The 20438-nt window shown below is 45.7% G+C and overlaps 1 protein-coding gene, 1 long non-coding RNA gene and 1 pseudogene across 3 annotated transcripts in view; all 3 read right to left on the bottom strand.

The window, feature by feature from the left end:
- Positions 1-1887, bottom strand: part of DARS1 (aspartyl-tRNA synthetase 1) — a 74019-nt gene extending 72132 nt beyond the window's left edge. Inside the window, exon 1 of one of the 2 annotated variants that reach the window (XM_089329252.1) lies at positions 1594-1887. In XM_089329252.1, the coding sequence (XP_089185378.1) occupies positions 1594-1659 (66 nt within the window). In that variant the 5' untranslated portion in view covers positions 1660-1887. Of the gene's footprint in view, positions 1-1522 lie in introns of both variants that reach the window. The other variant, XM_089329253.1, reaches the window with a different exon arrangement.
- Positions 1888-11881: 9994 nt separating this feature from the next.
- Positions 11882-17388, bottom strand: LOC138849005 (uncharacterized). Its single transcript, XR_011387307.2, has 2 exons — positions 16978-17388; positions 11882-12129 (listed from the first exon to the last, which is right to left on the bottom strand). It is a non-coding gene; the product is annotated as an uncharacterized LOC138849005 (long non-coding RNA).
- Positions 17389-17711: 323 nt separating this feature from the next.
- Positions 17712-17801, bottom strand: LOC127491948 (U2 spliceosomal RNA; annotated as a pseudogene).
- Positions 17802-20438: the final 2637 nt, after the last annotated feature.

Genomic DNA, 20438 nt, shown 5'->3' with positions numbered 1-20438 from the left:
AAGGGAGTAGGATGAAATACCACCATTTTATTAACTTCCTATCTCCCAGGAAGAGATTTTTAAAGAGACCCAACGTTTTGAGTTAAGTTTTCTGAGCACCAGATGTCCACAGTTTTTAAAAATTGGGGATGCTGGATATTAATAGCAACTTTCCTTCTGTAAAATATCATCAAAAAATTCACCAGCTTCCTGTACCCAAAAACCAGCTTCAGGATACCAGGTTACAAGAGCTCAAAATGACAACCTAATAATATCAAATTTCTTGTTAGATTTAAAATTAGGAACAGGAAACTAGAAACCCAGAGTCTAGACTATTAATAAACTATATTTATTCAATATGTAAGTGGCCTTTAGGCATACTGAACCACTAAAACCATCTCTTAAGATCCTTCATGTAACTCTGCCACAGTTTTTTTCTTATATCTAGACTTAGGTTATGTGCAAGGACGCACTGCTAGTTTATGTAATTCAAAAGGTCAAGAATAAACAATAATCTCCTCAGATTTTTTACAAGGTAACAAGCTCTGTTAAGACAAAACTAGGTTCTGTTACTTCATAGCCTGTTGGAATCCTTTCCTTTAGATCTGGAAGACACTGGGTTTTATGTCTATATTAAAATAATCCAGAAAACATTTTGGTGCTTACTGGATTTTTTTTTCCAAATATAAAACACTCTTTAAGAACAAGGATAACCTGAGCCACAGTAAAGAGATACAGTCACATAATGAAGCCTGAAAGCAGCACAAACAGGCCAAAATTTGTGAAGAAAAAAAGATCCCAACCATTCTAATTAGTACTATTCATATATATATATATATATATATATTCCTTTTAGTATTCTGAGATGAACTATTTCTTGTGTAGTTTACCAAAAATTCCTAACTCCTTAGTAGAAAAATCAGGAGCCTCATAGGGATAAAGGCTCAGTATTACCATAGCACACATAATTCACTGTTTGGCTTCAAACGTTCATTTCTGAAAAAGCAATGAAAAGATCACTGGGTGTTATGCATTACCCATGTGATTTTGGGACACTTGATCTCAGATGCGTTCTCTTGCAACCTTAACTACTAAACTTCCCTGAGTGACTGAAGGGAAAAAGGAATGACAGGTTCTTTAACGCTGTCACATGGAACATTGGTCATTAAACAGATGGTTCGGGGGAGGGCCGTCATGACCTGCCAAAACATTAGCAAAATCGCCCTGTCGCTTACTGGTGGTTATGGAAATGTTTCCCGGCGGAGGGGGTATTACGTGCAGGACGTGCCTAACCCAGAGGGGCGCTGAGAGTGGCAGCGCCGCTCCTACTTCCGGGGCAGTGGGGCTGCACGCCCACCCCACCCCGAGGACACGCTTCTCGCAGGCCAGGACCCCCAAGTACCCTGTAAGAGATGCGGGCCCGAGCGGGGCTGGCCGCGATGCTCGCGCAAGGGCCCTGCAGGGGCTCTGGGCGCCGGCACCCCTGACCCGCGGCCTGTCGGAAAAGAACTGACAAGGACCCAGAGGGCAGGGCCCCGCTCACCCTACTCCCTCCCTCGGCGCGGACTGGCCCAGGGGTCTGTCCTCCCAGGCCCCGCGAAGGAGGAAACCCACTTCCGCCGCGTCCATGATCTCCCGCGGCTTCTCCTGACTCTTGCGGCTGGCGTTGGCACTGGGCATCGCGACAGCAAACGGGGCAGTGGACACTACTCTCCCTCGCAGGCTTCCGTAGGGCAGGCTAAACGGGCTTCTCCCTCCCCGCTCAGTCTCCGCCCTCCCGGCCCGGCGGTCTCAGCACGTTCGCCCGCACTCCGCGTGGAGGGTCAGCTCCGAAAAGATCGCGAGATTAAAGCTCTCGCGAGATCCCAGAGGCCCGAGACGCGAACGACCGTGCGCCGCCGCCTGCCCCCGCCCCTTGCCCCGCCTTTTTGCCCCTTCCCCGCGGGGGCTCTCTCCGGAGTTGAAGGGAATCCTCGGGAATTCGTTAGAATCTCGCGGGATTGGCTTGGAGGGTGGGGTCCCAGGGTAGCCTGTGCGCTGTTGGTGTCTTCAGCCCTGTAGCAGCTCGGCTTTGTTTTCCAACCCTTCCAATTCCCCTCGGCGTTGGCGTTCACCTCAGACTGGTCACTAAAACATCCACCCAAGGTCCGGTCTCGGTTTTTCCTCTTGCGCTTCCCCAATTTCACTCTGCCTGGGGTCAAAGGCCTCTTCGAAAACTTGTTGATCTACGTATTGGGACCCAGAAGAGTGATGGGTTGGCCTCTGAGGCCGGATGGGGTCCCGGCATCTAATCATCAGACGGGTGTAAATACAATGGCAGCAATAACCAGTACCCGCACAATTGTACTGGTTGCCTGTACCTGTTGGCGTCCTTAGTCAATGCATAGCGTTGATTATTCCATGAATGAATCTACCAAGTTAACCTTTTTCTGAAAAACACTGTCGCTAATGAACCTTTTATCGAAATGGGTAGTAACTTGGGAGACTTGATTAAATACTGTTTACTCTGCCAATCTTTGCCCTCCATCGAGTTTCAGCTGTCTGTATTATTGCCTTAGGTCGACACAAAGTGGCACAGCCAGTACTTGTCAGGGGGTTCATATAGACCCCAACGCCAGTGAAAGCTCTCCCCAAGCTCCCTCCTTTAGGTCTTGGGATACGGTAGAGATGAGACAGACATGGTCCCTACCCTTGTGTAGCTTACCGTCTGACAGTGGGTGGAATAAAATTTAGCCTCGCTTAATTGATCAGTGAGTATTTATAAGCATCTACTTTGTCCTAGGTGTTATATTAGGCACTACCAATAAAACAGATAAGCCGTGGTTTCTGTTTTTAATACTACACAGGGACCCTGGCTGATGGATGCTCTGTCTTGATATATGCTTTCCTGATCTTGGAGGCAGAAAGAGAACCTAGCTTGGAAGTGGCTGCCTGGAAGTGACACACATTATTCTATTTCATTAGCCAAAACAAGTCATATGACCATTCCCAAATTTAAGGGGTTAGGACAATTTATTCATTTCTCAGGGAGCAACAATGAATGTGATCAAAATACATTCCATTAAAATATATTTTTTCTATTATGCTAATGGGTAAAGTTGTTGCATCTTCAGATTTTTTAAAAAGCTTTTATTCCCTCAGTTGGGAACAATCCTAACATAGGAATTGCCAGAAATCTGAATACAGATCCTACCTGGTGTCCCTTTGTCAGGTTAGAGATCTCATCTTCCCATCTGTCCATGTAGTTTCTCCATGCACTTTTTCTGACAGATTATTCTATGGTGCCATCTACACCCTGGACACCATCCTAGGCTCTAGCCCCCACCGTCATGGCTGGAAGCCTGGTGACCCCATGGCCCAACCACCAGTGTCAGCTCCACCTCCATCCTAATGGGATTCTCTACTCCTATTTCCCTCCCCCCCCCCCCCGCAAAGGTTTAACAGGACCTGCTCTTGAACACGTGGCGCTCTCTCTCTCCCTCTTTCTTTCCCTCTATCTCCCTCTCTCTCATGATCTCTCTCTTACCCTCTTCTTCTCCCACTGTTCCTTCTTCACCCCTTCCCTCCAGTCTGTCGGGTTTCCCCACCAATAAACACTTTCCCTTACTCTGGTGTTTGGTGTGTTTTGTGGTGGCCTTACATAAGTAATACATTGTCTAAAACTGACTTTTATAGCTTTACCAATTAAATTAGCCTTGAGCTTGCCCTTCCTTGTCTGTGTGTTCCTGTCTTGATAGGAACCAATGGGTGTTCTGCCAACTACCAAGAAGTCCATTCCAAACCCTGCATTTAGACCACAGAAATGCTATGATCTAAATCACATACAGGTAGACCCATAGGCTTACTAAGCCCATTCAGGGTGATGCTATTAAGAGGTTTGAAACACCATTGTGATTCGTGATCCTTTGAATGTGATTCTTTCCATCCTAGTAAAAAGAAACTCACTGGCTATCTGCTAAGTCAGTTAAACTGGTCCTGACCTTTTGAATGCTCTGGAAATTTGCGTGTGCCATCCTTCAGGTCTAAATTTGTGCTGGACATTCAAAGAGTCTTTCCATCTGAAAACTTACTTAGTTCTCGGCTGTTTTCTTGAAAAAATTTTTCATGTTTCTTTCCCTTCCATTTCCTTTTGTCTTTTTTGAATTCTTATTATTGGTCTTTCTCAGCTGGTCTTCTAATTTTCTTATCATTTCTCTCCATTTCCCATCTCATTACCTTTTTCAAAATCTGCTTTTGGGATAGTTCTTCAAACTTTATCTTCTAATCTTTCAGTTGAGATTTTCTCATTTTTGACATCATGTTTATAATTTCCTAATTGCTCTTCAAATGGTCCTGATCTTTTAATGTACATATAATATCTTTTCATTTTAATGAGCATATTAATAAGGTGGGTTTTTTGGTAATTAACAATGTTCTCTCAGAATCGGTATTGTGACGTAGGAGGTAAAGCTGTTGCGTGTGACACTGGCATCCACTATGGGCCCCAGTTGGAATTCCAGCTGCTCCACTTCTTTTTTTTTTTTTTGACAGGCAGAGTGGACAGTGAGAGAGAGAGACAGAGAGAAAGGTCTTCCTTTGCCGCTGGTTCACCCTCCAATGGCCGCCGCGGCTGGCTCACTGTGGCCAGCGCATCACGCTGATCCGAAGCCAGGAGCCAGGTGCTTCTCCTGGTGCAAGGCCCAAGCACTTGGGCCATCCTCCACTGCACTCCCGGGCCACAGCAGAGAGCTGGCCTGGAAGAGGGGCAACCGGGACAGAATCCGGCACCCCGACTGGGACTAGAACCCGGTATGCCGGCGCCGCAAGGCAGAGGATTAGCCTAGTGAGCCGCGGGGCCGGCCATGCCCCACTTCTGATCCAGTTTGCTGCTAATTCACCTGAGAAAGCAGCAGAAATACCTGGGCCCTTGCCACCCACATGGGAGACCTGGATGAAGCTCGTGGCTCCTGTCTCTGGCCTGGCCCAGCCATGGCCATTACAGCCATCTGGGGAGTGAACCAGCAGATGGAAGATCTCTCTCTCTCTCTCTTGCTGCCTCTCCTTTTCTCGCTGTAACTCTGTCTTTCAAATAAATAATAAATGAATCTTTTTTAAAAATGTTCTACCTACATAGCCAATTCCTTACAAATTGTTTGTATTTGTTTAGTTTTTTGTTTTTCTTCTCTGTCTTCTGTATTAGAGACCTACCACAGCTCTCTGTGGATCTCTAATAGTCTGCTTGCATTAGAAAGGGGACCAGCTGGTGCAGCAGCCATTGGGGGGTGAACCAACGGAAAAGGAAGACCTTGCTCTCTGTCTCTCTCTCTCTCTCACTGTCCACTCTGCCTGTCAAATAAGTAAATAAATAAATAAAATAGTGTTTGATCAACAATTATAAAAAAAAAAAGAGGGGACCGAAAAGCTGATTAGAAGCTCCGAGCCCTTGCATAGGGTTTGTCAAGTTTGAGTTTCACTGTACCATGATCTGCTTGGCTCATCTGATGGGCTGCCCCAGACGTTGGTACCTGTAGATCTTTTCCTTTTGGCTAGTAGGTTGTTCGGCAAAAAACTCATCTGATTTTCTGCCTGAAGAATAAAGGTCTGACTACCAATGTCCTGTGGGAATACCTAGCAGCAATTTGCATGTGGTTACTGAATCTCTCTAGGTTTGGTACAGTACCCAGTTCCTGAAGTCAAGGACCCATGCTTGTACCCTTTCCTGACATCTTTTTGGGGTGGGAGACAATCTTTGCCAAAAGGGTGGATTAGGGAAGAATCAGGGCTCAGTCCTCTCATATGCATTTCCCTGAATATTCCTTCTTAAGAACACTCACTCCTCACCTTCATTTCCAGAGGTACTTGGTGCTGCTTGTCCTGAGTCTTTTGAGGTTTCTGTAGCACAAATTAGGTCATTTCTCAGGTGTCATATCTGTGAGATAGGTTACCACTCACTTGTTTCTTTCTAGCATCCCACATTTGGGGAATGTTGTCTCCTGTTCTCCCGTTGTCTTGATTATAGTTTATGGCATTAGGGGTGGGAACAAAATTAGATTTGCCATTTTAGCACAGAAGTCACTTTTTGTATATATGAACTTTCTAGTAGATAATTTGTAGTTACCATAACAAACACTAACACTCACTGATTCTTTCAACAAGTGTTCATTGAGAGCTGACTATGCCAGGCATTAGTCTGGGCATTTGGGATATATGAAAGAACAAAGTAGATAAGGATCCTTGTTCTCAGGATAGGCATTTGGTACAGTGGTTAGGATGCTTGTGGCATCCCTTATTGGAGTACTTGGATTCAAATTCCAGCTCCACTTCCAATTTCAGCTTCCTCCCAAGGTGCGCTCTGGGAGGCAGTGGTAACAGCTTAAGTACCTAGGTTCCTGACACCCATGAAAGAGACCCAGATTGAGTCTGAAGCTTCTGGCCCAGCCTTGGCTGTTGCAGGTATTTGCGGAATGAAGCAGTGAATGGAAGATCTTTCTGTTTGTCGGTTATTCTCTGTATCTCTGCCTTTCAAATAAATGAAAGCAAAGATAGACTTTTTCAAAGGATCCTTGTCCTTGTGGAACTTTAGAGGATGGAGGAAGAAAATAAATAATAAATGAAACAGGTTATATAACATTAGTGATAATAACAAAGAAAGAAAAAATAGATCGAGGTAAAGGGAATGGAAAAGTGCTGGGTGGAGGGACAATGAGTTGCAACATCAATACAGTGGTCAGGGGGGCCCTCATTGAGAAATTGACATTTGAAGAGTTGAATGCAGTGAGAGTTGTGACCATGAGTGAATCTGGGGGCCAGGGTAGGATGGAGGAGAGCATCCCAGGCAGAGATATAGTAAGTGCAAAGGTGTTAAAGTGGAAGAACAAAGAGGCCAGTGCTCTACAAAAATGACTAGTAAAGTCTTCAAGGTGTCTGAAGTCATAGGTTTCTTTGTCTCTATCCTGAATGACTTCATTTTGCCAAGCCTTTTAAACAAATTGTGGTTAAAAAAACACATAAAATTTATTTTCTTAAACTTTGTAAATGTATGGTTCAAAAATATTGACTATATTCCCATTATTGTATAGCAAATCTCTAGAGCTTTATCATCTTGCAAAAGTGAAAGTCCATACTCATGTGCTTTGGTTTATATCTGGTTTGTACCTGAAAAGTTCATGTGTTCAAATCTTGGTCTTCAATATAATGGTGTTGAGGTGCAGGGGCCCAATGAAAAGTGATTAGATCATGGGGCACCACTCTCAAAAGGGATTAATATAGTTCTCACGGGACCAGATTAGTTCCCATGAGAGCAGTTTTTATGAAAGAGTAAGCTTGGTCCCTCCCCATTCTCATGTTCCCTTACTCACACACATGCCTGTGGGGAGCAGCTCGGACTAGACTGTTACTGGAATTAAGACTTATTCTATGCATCTGCTCTCCCACAATATGGCGCTGGGAGAGAAGTAAACAGCTTCCGCACAGCTGCCTCCAGTTCAACCAATTAACTGTAGGACTTGCTCCTGATTGGAGGAGAGCAGCGTACTCGGCGTGTGGGCAGCCGAGTTGGGATTGGCAGAGGAGGACTATAAAGGAGGAGAGAGACGGCATGCACCAGGAACATCTATGGGGAACATCTAGCTGAGGGAACACCCGTGCAGCCCCCGAGAAGAGCCGGCCGACGGTGTGCCGCTCCCCTGCGGAAGTGGGGAATGCGGCCAGGGGGAACTGCCCTTCCACGGAGGTGGAAGGGATAGTAGCCAACCCGGGAAGAACCAGCAGCAAACCCGGGGAGGGCCGAGCAGACGAAAGAACAGCGCAGGGTCCTGTGTCGTTCCTCCATGAAGAGGGGGAGCGACATAATGGTGCCGTGACTCGGATATGAAGCCTAGGCAGGGTTTTGTGTTGCTCCTCCACGAAGAGGGGGAGCGACATAGTGGTGCCGTGACTCGGATAGGAAACCTGACTCGGATAGAAAACCTAGGACGGATAGGAAACTTAGGACGGATAGGAAACCTAGGAGGGAAGAAACGGGAAGAACTGGGAAAATATCGGAGAGAGAAACTAGCAAACAGCCTAGGGAAAATATCGGAGGGAGAGACTAGCAAACAGCCTAGGGAAAAGCCGGACGAAAAAGGAGCCGGAAGAAGCTATTGAAAGCCTAGGCATAGACTCGGATACGGACTACGGGGGGAAGCTGGGAGAAATCTCTAAGGTCGAAAGCGAAAGTGAAAGCTAGAACAGACAGACTCGGACGCAGACTGTGGGGAGAGGCCAGGAGAAATGAGGGAGGAATATCGTTGGAGGAAAGCTTGGGGAAACATACCGGGTAGAGAAAAATGTTAGGGAAATTGAAGCCGCGGGGGGCAGGCCGAGGCGGAAACGGAAGCCACTTTGGGGTTCTCAAGTTAGCCCGGGAATAGGGGGCGAAAAGTTGAAACCAGAAGCTGAAACGTGAGCCAGGTTGGGATCCGTCTGATTAGCCCGGGGAGCAAAGGACGGGAAGCCAAATCGTGGGGCGGAGACGTACGCTGGGTTGAATTCGCCAGGCTAGCCCGGGGGACTTGGATTGAATGCTAGTGGTGGAGACGCAAGCTACGCTGTGTTACTCGCGGAAGCCGCCGCGTGCAGAGAGAGCACGGGGCGTGAATAGATAGGGAACGCTGGCGTAGGCCGTGGTTCAGACGCGAAAGGGTTAAGCGTGGAGACCGCGGAGCGCGCGAAGCCGAGCCGCGCAAAGCCGGGAAGCTGCGCAGATGAGAGAGGCGCGCGGGCTGAAGCGGCGCAGAGCCGGGAACCCGCCGGCGGGGCGAGGTGCCGGAAAGCCGCGGGGATAAGAGAAACAGAAGTTTGGAAGTGGAGTGAGAGAAATGGGAATGTTGGCAGATAGAAGTGAAATGGGAGAGGTAGGAATGCCCGGAGATAGAGAAATAGAGAAAAATAAGGCCTCCCCTCAACATGCCAATTAGAAGGCTTGGATTCGGTCTGCCCGATTAGTGAGGCGATGAGCACCTGGGCGGCTAGCCGCAGGTCACCGAAGACAGGCACGAATTAACATCAGTAAAGCTTCCCCACAATGCAACAATTAGGAGGCTTGGATTCGGTCTGCCTGATTTAAGGCGGTAAGCGCCAGCAAAGCTCGACCAGAGTATGAGCTGCAGGTCACCGAAGATAGGCACGAACCAACACTAATAAGTCTCCCCCACAATACGGCAATGAGAAGGCTTGGATTCGGTTTGCCTGATAGAGCTTGTAAGCCCCTGCAGGCTCGACCAGAGCATGCGCTGCAGGGCACCGAACACAGGCACGCATCAGCGCCTAAAAACCTCCTCACAACATGGCGAAGAGAGGACCCGGATTCGGTTTGCCTGATGGATAGGACTTGTAAGAGCCTGTGGCAACTCTAGCAAGTAGAGCAGAGTGTGTGCTGTGGGACACCGAAGACAGGCGCGTATCAACGCCAAAAAAATAAAAAGAAAGGGGGATCTGTGGGGAGCAGCTCGGACTAGACTGTTACTGGAATTAAGACTTATTCTATGCATCTGCTCTCCCACAATATGGCGCTGGGAGAGAAGTAAACAGCTTCCGCACAGCTGCCTCCAGTTCAACCAATTAACTGTAGGACTTGCTCCTGATTGGAGGAGAGCAGCGTACTCGGCGTGTGGGCAGCCGAGTTGGGATTGGCGGAGGAGGACTATAAAGGAGGAGAGAGACGGCATGCACCAGGAACATCTATGGGGAACATCTAGCTGAGGGAACACCCGTGCAGCCCCCGAGAAGAGCCGGCCGACGGTGTGCCGCTCCCCTGCGGAAGTGGGGAATGCGGCCAGGGGGAACTGCCCTTCCACGGAGGTGGAAGGGATAGTAGCCAACCCGGGAAGAACCAGCAGCAAACCCGGGGAGGGCCGAGCAGACGAAAGAACAGCGCAGGGTCCTGTGTTGCTCCTCCACGAAGAGGGGGAGCGACACATGCCCCTTTGGAATGTTCCACTTCCACTTCTCTGCTATATTGAGATATAGCCAGATGGCAGACGCTGTGCTGTTTGGACTTCACACCTACCAAAATCAGGAACCAAAGAGACCTCCTTTCTTTATAAAGCAACAAGCCTCAAGTATTTTGTTATAGCTTCAGAACAGAGACTAAGATACCATGTAACAATAACTCATTTCTCCTTTTCCCAGTCTCTCCCATCATCATTCTCCTTTCTGTTTTCTTGATTTGACTAGTCTGGATAACTCACATAAAAGGAATTATATTTACCCTGTTGTAAGTGGCCAAGGTTTTTGAGTTTTTGTATTGCAAATGCATTCTGGCTCCAGCCTTGCCATCACACTGAATATAGCTATTACTTCTTTCTTGTCAGCATTAATTTAAATCATAACTTTCCTACCAGCTGAATCAAATAGAATGCCTTTGGCTGTGAGGAAGAAAAACCCTGACTCAGTCGCTTCAAAAAGTAAAGGAATACACTGCTTATGTGGGTAGGAAATTTGAAACCAGGGAGAATCCAGGTTTGACTAATGCAGACTTTCAGCAAAGACATCACGGACCACGCAGCCCTTCCCTTCTTTCAGCTCTATAGGCTTCATTGTCAGTTGGTAGAAAAATGATTTCCATTGATTCAGGCATCACATCCAGTCACAAAAACGTCAGAGAAGGGGAGAGACTCCCTACCTGCGTCTGCCCCTTTCTTAAACATGGAAATCCTTCCACCAGATCCATGCAGCAAGCTTTCTGTGATGCCTCTTTGGTCAGGAAGGACTACATGCCTATGTTTGAACAATTTATTGGCAAGAGAAATGGGATCAACATACTAACCAGGTATGCAACAGGATTTCAGGGGTGACATGGGGGTGTTGTCTCCACTGAAACACATGGATGCATGGTAGGGGGGAACATAAACAAAATCAAGTTCTGTTAGTAAGGGGGAAAGGGAGACTGGGCACTGAGTAGACAGCCAACAGTGTCCATTGCATTGGCTGCACAAGTTCAGAAAACTCACTTAATGTCTTGGATCCTCAGTTCTCTCAAGAAAATGAGAATTATAGTATTTTACTTGTATAAGGATTAAGTGACATAATAATTGAAATGAGAAAACAAACATAAAAACGCCCAGGATAGTCCCCAGTACATGATAGTGCTTAGTCCAGTGGTTCTCAGTTGTGGTCTCCAGGCCTACAATATCAACATTAGCACCGTGTTATGGGTTGAAATGTGGTGTCTCCCCCAGTCTTCCATCTCTACCTTCCCAATCCATGTGTTCAATACCTGGAGATAGGGTCTTGGAAGAGGTAATTGAGGTAAAATGAGATAATTGGGGAGGGCTCCAATCCAATATGACTGGTGTCCTTAATAGAATATGAAATTAGACAAAACACACAGAGGGAAGACTTCATGAAGACAAGGAGAAGGCAGCTATCTACAAGCCCAAGAGAGAGGCCTTAGAAAAAAAAAACAAAATCTTGGTTTTGGACTTTTAGTTTCCAGGATTGTGAGAAAATAAATTACTGCTGGTTAAGCCATTCAGTGTGTGATGCCTTGCTACGGATGAAGCTGTAAGGGCCAGCACTGTGGTGTACTAGGTTAAGCCTCTGCCTGTGGCCATATGGGCAACGGTTCAAGTCCCAACTGCTCTACTTCCAATCCAGCTCCCTGCTAATGTGCCTGGGAAATCAGTGAAAGATTATTCCAAGTCCTTGAGCCCTTGTGGCCATTTAGGGAGTGAACCAATGGATGGAAGACCTCTCTCTCTGTCTCTCCCTCTCTCTTCCTCTCTGTCTTTCCATCTCTCTCTCTCTGTAACTCTGCCTCTCAAATAAATACATTTTAAAATTTTTCAAAATAAAATGTAAAGCCCCATTGGATTAAAAGATCATGGTGCCAATGTAAGAGCTGATAGACTTAAAGGGACACAATAAAGTTAAAAAATATCTCTTTTTTTAAAGAGTTATTTATTTATTTACTTGAAAGTCAGAGTTACAAAGAGAGAGGAGAGGGAGAGAGAGAGAGAGAGAGGGTGAGAGAGAGAGAGAGAGATGTCTTCCATGCACTGGTTCACTTCCCAATTGGCTGTAATGGACAGAGCTGTGCCAATCCGAAGCCAGGAGCCAGGAAATTCTTCTGGGTCTCTCATGCAGGTGCAGGGGCCATCTTCTACTGCTTTCCCAGGCCATAGCAGAGAGCTGAATGGGAAGTGGAGCAGCTGGGACTCAAACCGGCGCCCATATGGGATGCCAGCACTGCAGGTGGCGGCTTTACCCGCTATGCCACGGCACCGGCCCCTCCAAGAGATCTTAACAAACCAAGATTATACAATAAAAGCATACAGACAGTTTTCACATAACTTTCAGCAATTTCTCACAGTGTTGCCATCTATATAACCTTAATCTATTGGTCTAAACCAGGTGATGACAAACCACAACAACTTGTAATCCAGTTGTCGGTTTCTGCAGGACCCACAGGAAAATGATACAGTAGTCCCCCATGCATAGATTTGCTTTCCAAGATTTCAGTTACTCATAGTCAACAAGAGTCTAAAAATACTACATGGAAAAATCTAGAAATAGTTTGTAGGTTGTAAATCGCATTACAATTTGAGCAATAGAGTACAAATTGAGTACAATTTCCACTTCCAGTCCAGCTCTCTGCTGGTGTGCCTAGGAAAGCAGTGGAAGATGGTCCAACTATCTGGGCCCTTGCATCCCATGTGTGATACCTGGAAGAAGCTCTTGGCTTCTGGCTTTGGATCGACGCAGCTCCGGCGGTTGCTGTCATCAGGGGAGTGAACCAGCGGATGGGAGACCTCTCTCTCTCTGCCTTTCGCTATCTGTGACTCTGCCTCTCAAATAAATAAATCTTAAAAACAAGAAGAAGCAGCAGCAGCAGCAGCAGCTGTAGTGAACTAATACACCTAGGGGCTTGTCAGAATGTGATCTTTTGCCCCAGCCCAGACCTACAAGATTTGATATTCTGAGGGTAAAACCCAGAAATTTGCATTTTAAAAGCCCTTCTATACATTTCCAAAAAGTTGGTCTGCTTGTTAATGACGTAGGACCCTGATTGCGCTGGGTTCACATCCTGACATTACCATTTAATCAGCTGTGTACTCTGAAATACTTTGAAAACCCTGCTATGTTTCAATTTCCTCATCTATAAAATGGAAGTAAGTCCACTTCCTGCCTCTCAGGCTGCCATGGTGGTGAATGAGTCTGGATGGAATCTGGAACAGTGCTTCATACAGGGCTCTCATCCAGCAATAGTGGGAGCTATTACAGCAGATAGCATGCAAATCCTGACTCCACATCTCATTTTAAGTGGTTGAATTTGGAAAAACAGATAGCCAAGCTTACTGGTATTACTTCTAAAGTGAGGACCTGAGGACTCCCTGGAGTAAAGCTGAATATTCCAATCCCGGTTTTGGCTGCTTGAAATCCCTTTATCCCTTACTTCCTGGTTTATGATTGTGATGTGGAAAATATAGATGGTGCCAAGTTCTTTGGTGTTTATGCAAATAATACATCATACACATTGTTATGTTGCTCTTCATCCTCTACCATGGCCTATTGTCATCAATTTTATATCCTGTTCCCATGAGAACTTGACTTTTTTCTGCTCTGCATTCTGTTCTTGATGGATTGTCTCGTTTCTCAGTTGGACAACTTATCCTCCTTCCCTGATGGCCCATTTAAAACCACCTCCTCTTAAAAAAAAACTTTCCATCAAGGCATCGAGATACTCATTTCCCTTGTTTTTCATCTGCCTTCCATCTGAGGCAATTCCAATTGTTTTACAGTATGCAGCTGTCACCAGACACTAATGACATTTTCGCTGGGCAAGTTGCATTTCCCAGCCTTGTTTCTGTATATTTGAATGTGTTCAGTATTTTATGTGAGTTGTAAACACACTGGGTAGAAACAACTCAATAAATGACAAACAGTAAAATGAATAATAAAAAGTTATAGTCTCATAAAGTGAGAATGAGTGGGACCCTCTCCCAAATAGAAGTAGGCCAGGGATATCAGGATATTCTGAAAATGCTGGATGCTGCTATTTTCCCTTAATATATTCTATCAGGCTCAAACTTGTTTTTGTAATCCTCCTTTGCAATACACAGCTCTCCTTCCCTTCCACTCACCTCCTTAATCACTCTAGGAAACATAACCATTCATTTATCACCTAGGCCCCAAACCTTGGTGTCATTTCTTACTGCCTTGTCTTCTCCCTAACATTCAAAAATCAACCACAATCTTTTCCATTTTTCCCTTTGTAACATTATCCATCTCTAACTTATCTCAAAGACCAGACTTTCTATAATTGTGGAGAACTGGAGAGTCCAAGGTAAATAATAATTCATTTGGTTAGATTATCTTCAGTCTTATTTTGTAATTCCATATATCACTGCAGTTATAGCTAGAAATTCTATAAAGCCTTAAAAACTCCTGTCCCCAGTGAACTGCAAAGTAAAATACAAAGCAAAGGTAAAGCATGTGATACGTATTAAAAGACTACCTATACATGAGAGAAGAGGTGAGGGAACGTCTGTAAGATCATCACAAAACGCCTCAAACACTGTAGTAAGGGAAAGGGTTTAAGGGGAAAACCCAGCAGACTGGAGGGAAGGGGCAAAGAAGGAAAAAGAGAGTAAGAGAGAGAGGAGAGAGGGGAGGAGGGAGAGGAGAAGAGGAGAGTGAGAGGAGAGAGGAGCCGAGAGAGAGCAGAGAGAAGATTGAGTGAGCAAGAGTGAGCGAGACGAGAGAGAGAGAAGAGAGAGGAGGAGATGAGAGAAGAGAAGACAAGAGGGAGCCACTTGTTCAGGAACAGGTCCTTTTAAAACTTTGCTGGAGGGTGGGCAGGGAAGCAGGAGCAGCGAATCCCATTAGGATGGGGGTGGAGCTTGATACTGGTGGTTGGGCCATGTGGCCACCTGGCTTCCAGCAAGGGCTGCAGGGGCTAGAGCCTAGGCCTGCGCCATAGATAAGACTGCACCATTTTCCTAACAAAGCCAAAACCTTGGAACTGCAATTACAAGACTCTCACGGGCTCTTGTCTGATTCTCTCTAGTCATTACCCAGGTTCCCTTTTATTGTTTTTTGCTTTGCTCACCTTAACTTAGTACCCTTCAGGTTTTCACTATAAGTTCACCATTGTCACTATTTAGAAAGTATGTGGTTTTGTGGTTTTATCATCTACCTTTTTTTTTTTTTAAAGGAAAGGTTCTTTTAGAGATGGATTTTTATGGCTATTTATTTTCTCTAACCTAGTGTCTTTTAAAAGATTTTTTAAAAATATTTGCTTATTTATTTAAATGCAGAGTGACCCAGAGAGGGGGGGAGAGGGGGAGAGAGAGAGAGAGAGAGAGAGAGAGAGAGAGAGAGAGAGAGAGATATGTTTTCCTTCTGTTGGTTTTCTCCCCAGATGGCCACAACATCCAGGGATGGGCCAGGTTAAATCTGAGAGCCAGGAAATTCATTTTGGGTCTCTCACGTGGGTGTCCAGGGCCCAAGTACTTGGGCCACTTTCCATTGCTTTCCCAGGAACATCAGCACAGAGCTTGATTGGAATTGCAATGGCTGGAACTCAAACCAGTGCTCATATGGGATGCCGGCATCACAGATGGCAGCTTAACCCACTGCACCACAATGCTGTCCCCCTTTTATCTATTTTTATTCATGGTTGTGAATCTGATTTTGCCCATGAAGAAATTATTTTGCCTTATTCTAAGAAATAACCCTATCTAAGTCACGTACGCGCAAGTTGTGCTAAACTTAAAACATTTGGTTCCATTTACTTCTTCACTGTAGCAGGAAACTGTGATTTTCCTGTGTCACTCAGTCCAAATGTTGTCAAGAAAAACCAGCTCGTCACTATTCCCCTAGCTGTGGGCAGGCTTGTTCCCATAGATGGCTGCAACCAGCCACCTACTGGCTGTTCTCACCATTTTCCAACTGAGTGGTGAGACTTGCTGTTTCCACTGCCACAGAGCGCTTGAGTCTTCACAACACCTTCAGGCTTTATGAACAAAGGGGCCCATCATTCAGTGATGATGACAATGCCCAAGTAATAATTACAAGAGTATTTAACACTTTTTGAATAATCACTATAGGCCAGGCACTGTTTGAAGTGTCGTATATTTCTCTGTATGTTTAAATTTTAGAACAGGTTATTGAGCTAGGTACCATTATCATCCCATTTTATTTTATTTTTTTAAAATTTACCCAGGCTCAAATATTTTATTATAATAGCACAAGTAGACCAGGGCACCTACAGATTAGAGAAATATATACTATATGTTAATTTTTCAGTAACTATTTAAAAGAGATTTTTAAAGTATTTGAATAAAAGTGAATTCAGAGCCAATCTAACTTTTGGCATCTGCATCTGAAAGCTTAGAAAGTGAAGAAGAAATTAGTCAAGAAGCTAAAAATTGTCAGGTTATCATTCTATTTTACAGATGGGAAAGTGAAGACCCAGATAGGCCAAGGCGATTGGAAGTGCTGGAATCACCATCAGAACCTAAGCATCAAACCCCAAAGCCCCATGCTCAGCCACTATGATGCCTGCCTCTCCTAAACAAGGCCTCAAGTTCATCAAACGGATCCTCAAGTATTACACCCTTGTTTTTTGTGTTTTGTTTTTAAGATTTTATTTATTTGAAAGATAAAGTTACACACAGAGAGAAGGAAAGACAAAGAGAGAAAGAGAGAGAGAGAGAGACCCTTCATCTGCTGGTATACTCTCCAAATGGCCCTGCCAGGCAGATGCCAGGAGCCAGGAGCTTCCTTTCGATCTCCCATGTGGGTGTAGGGGCCCAAGGGCTTGGACCACCTTTCCATTGCTTTCCCAGGTGCTCAGCAGGGAGCTGGATGGAAGTGGAGCAGCCAGGTGCCACTCCATGGTGCCCAAATGGGATGCTGGCGCTGCAGGTAACCTTTTCACCCTTTCCCCACAGCGCTGGTTCCAAAGTATGACATCTAAATGTTACTTGATCCTACTTTGATTAAGAAAGTCCCTGGAGCCCTGGGTTCACTTACTGTAGATGGAGGGCTGCGTCCCAGGCTACCACCACCCTTAGGTAGAAGGGTCTCCACGTCGGCCTCTTCCTGCGTTCACAGTTCCAGGCAGGACAGAGCGCGTCTGTTTTCCCGGGCCCTCACTCCCTGCGGTCACCGCAGAGGGCAGCAGAGCGACAGCCAGGCGACGAGGGGCCTGGAGCAGTGGAGTAGCTGGACCGGCGCCAGGCTGGGCAGAGGCGGTGTGCAGCCACCTCGCTGCCGGCCTCAGTCCCCATCAGCACGGCCTGCGGCACACCGTGACCGGGGTAGCCAGCCCTGTGCCCGTCAGGCTGGAAGCGCAGGAAGGGCACGCTCCCCAGCGCCATTCCCAACGGCGCTGCCGCCCTCAGCTCCCTCCTGGGCAGAGTTGGAGCTGTCACTGCAAACGGGGTGTCATTTTACTTCAAGTGGCCCTTGAAGTCCGCCTGCTTCCTGCCTGCTTGATAACAAACCCGGAGCCTCCGAAGGAAACGAAAAAGTTAATTATAAGCTTTAGGAGTGCCTGTATTCTCACGGTGTGTTCAGAGCAAGGCCTTTGGAGCCAGACGGCTTGGGTCAGAGTCCCATCGCTGCCGCTTATTTGCTGCATGGCTATGAGAAAGTTGCTTTCTTCTCTGAGACTCCGTGTCATTAGATGTGGATTGGAATAGTCTCGAGTACTTTTTTGTAAGAAATATGTCAGTCTTATTGGCCTCATATATATCAAGCAACCATCTGGGTAGCAATCTTTAAAACAGATTTATTTATTTATTTGTTAAGAACAGACACAACTCTTGATCTTAGCCAAAAGGCTGAGAAGAGATTATTATTTATTTATTTGAAAGGCAGAGTTTTAGGGCAGCAGGGAGAATTCCTCTTCCATCCTCTGGTTCACTGTCCCTGGAACAGGCTGAGCCAAAGCCAGGAGCCAGAACCTCCATCCAGGTTTTCCACGTGGGTTTCAGGAACACAAGTACTTGGGCCATCTGCTGCCTCCCAGGAAGTTGCAATGAAAGCACAGAGCAGGCAGGACTCGAACCTGGCACTGTAATATGGGATGCAAGCATCCTACCCAGCGGCTGAACCCGTTGCACCACAGCGCCTGCCCAGGGTAGCATTATTTACATACACAGTGTATGTTAGTATCTAGAAGGCCATGAACTCACCATGTGGGCTTAGAATGTAAGCTGCAAAGGGCAGAGCTCTTAAAAAAAATTTCAGGGAAAATGTGTAGTAAGAAAAAATTTCAAAAATTTTTTGCACCAAAATAAACTCATCTGTCCGTTCCATATTTCTGCAGACCTATATTTGAAGCAACCTATATTTGCTCAGGGAAAAGACAACTACCACCATCTATTTTAGAAATGTTCTTTCTTATTTTAGTTTCATCCTCTAGATGCTTCAGAGCTATGTAGTACGAAACTGACATCTGTAAGTTCACAAAGTGTCTAAGTCTCCACCAGAGGCTCTGAGCTTGTCACGTTTCTGAGGTCCATGAAGCCCTTGAGATTATCTGCAGCACTGTTCATGTCCACACGCACATGCATTTTTGAGGGGAGATGACTCATAATTATCAACAGACTCTCAAGGGGGTCCATGCTTGGACAAAAGACTTGAAAACCTTAATATAGAAATATCCTTTTAAATCTTCTACTGAAAGTAACTTGGAGGCCTTCCCTGACTTAAGACAAAGCAGGCACAGCTTTGGAAAGTGCTGGAAACAGATCCTGATTTTCCCAGCCAAGAACTGGTCTCTTTTCCCCACCGTGTCTTACAGGGTACAATGAGACTGACTGCTTCCGCTGGCACAGGTAGTGCTAGAGAGAGGGACGCGTAATGAAGAGGTGTTGCCTTCCCTAATTAAGGCTAACAAAGACCAAAGCCTAACCTCAGGTGCACCTTCTGTCTCTGGAAAGTCACTGATGGAGGAGACCTGTAATTAGGATTTGCTACCTGAAATGTAATTCTCAGGATGCTGAATATCTAAATTACGTCCCCAGACACACACCTGAGGCAAAATCCTAAGGGCTGACGGCCATCAGGGGTGCGTGTAGTATTCTTCACTCAGTGGGGATTAATCAATGAGGATGATATCACTCAGAGGGTTGGAAGGGGCAGGTGTCCATGAGACCCTTTTGACTTCTGCAACGGGGCCTGACAGCCTGTGCACTGAGCTCCATAATTTATGCCTGCGGCACAGAATCTGCACAAAGCAGAAATGGCCACATCAGCATTTTGGGATTTAAAACCGGCTTCTTTTATCCATAGAGCTCACCCGCCCCCCCCCCCCCCAACACACACATTGTAAGAAAGATTCAATTCATTGACTTCACATGATTTTTAGAAAATTATTATTGTTATACAAAATAAGTGAAAATGCTGTTGGAGTAAGAGATAGAAGTGTAATGTAAAACAATTTAAGAGATCAATGGATGATGGCTATCTTTGCAATTGTAATTACATCTGTTTAATTAATGAGTAATCGGAATTAAGGCATATCCAGTATATGCCTCATGGAATATATTAGGAAAACGTTTGATCCACGCAAATAAACGGAGAGAAACTGAGGGTGCACCTGTTCCTAGTTATGTCCTGGGAATATGTGGAACTCCAGTACAGGATGAACGTCTGTTGGTGTCAGTATAACAATAACAAAACCAAGTTGGCAGTGCACGGGGAAGGCTTTGGTGGGCGGTACCACCGTATGCAGCCTGTGCCCAGCCCCGCTGAGTGTTCTGATGCCCATCAACTGGAAAGGGACTCTAAGGCTTCTCAGTGATGTTCTCCTTTCACAAAGCTGTTGTAACATAAAATACAAATCCTTCCTGAATGTTCCTAGCTTTCCTTCCTTGAGGAAGTTTTCAGTCAATGAGAAACAAAGCCTTATTCAAAGGATTAAAGCTGCAGTCATTCTATTGTTTATGGCTTCAATAATGTGCTTTTCCTTCCACAGACAAAATTTTCAATTCACAAATCACCTAAAAAACAGGAAATTTCTGGGAAACACGTGCTTATGATAACAAACAAGGGATCAATTCTGTGATACAGAAGTTAACACAAATAGGCATCTGATGTTAAGTTTTTTTTTTTTTCCTTTGTGCTAGGCTGCTGGATGCACTCTAGGAAGATCATTCCTTAAAAGAAAAAGCCATATGGCTTATAACGTAGGACTACTCAGTTCCCACCCCACCCCCCAGAAGAGCATGGAGGAGGGGAAATAGATTGTGGCTGTATTTTTATGGCTGCATTCCAGGCAGTCATGTAGAAGCAACAGACAGATTTCTAAAATGTCCTCTTCTCCCTGCTGTCCTTAGGTCTCTGTTTTCCCCTTCATCCCATCCAAGTAACTAACTTGGGAGATGGAGGGAGAAGGGCCAGCAATATTGATTAAAAGCACTGGAGAGATGTGGGTGGGGGTCAGTGGCAGGAGTAGCCACAGGGAGCCACAAAACGTTAAAGAG

The sequence above is a fragment of the Oryctolagus cuniculus genome, chromosome 3 (assembly GCF_051225735.1).
Source record: "Oryctolagus cuniculus isolate XC-2025 breed Fujian yellow rabbit chromosome 3, ASM5122573v1, whole genome shotgun sequence".
NCBI lineage: Eukaryota > Metazoa > Chordata > Mammalia > Lagomorpha > Leporidae > Oryctolagus > Oryctolagus cuniculus.
Note: the sequence above shows the minus strand (reverse complement) of the source record. Positions and strands in the feature narration are given on the sequence as shown.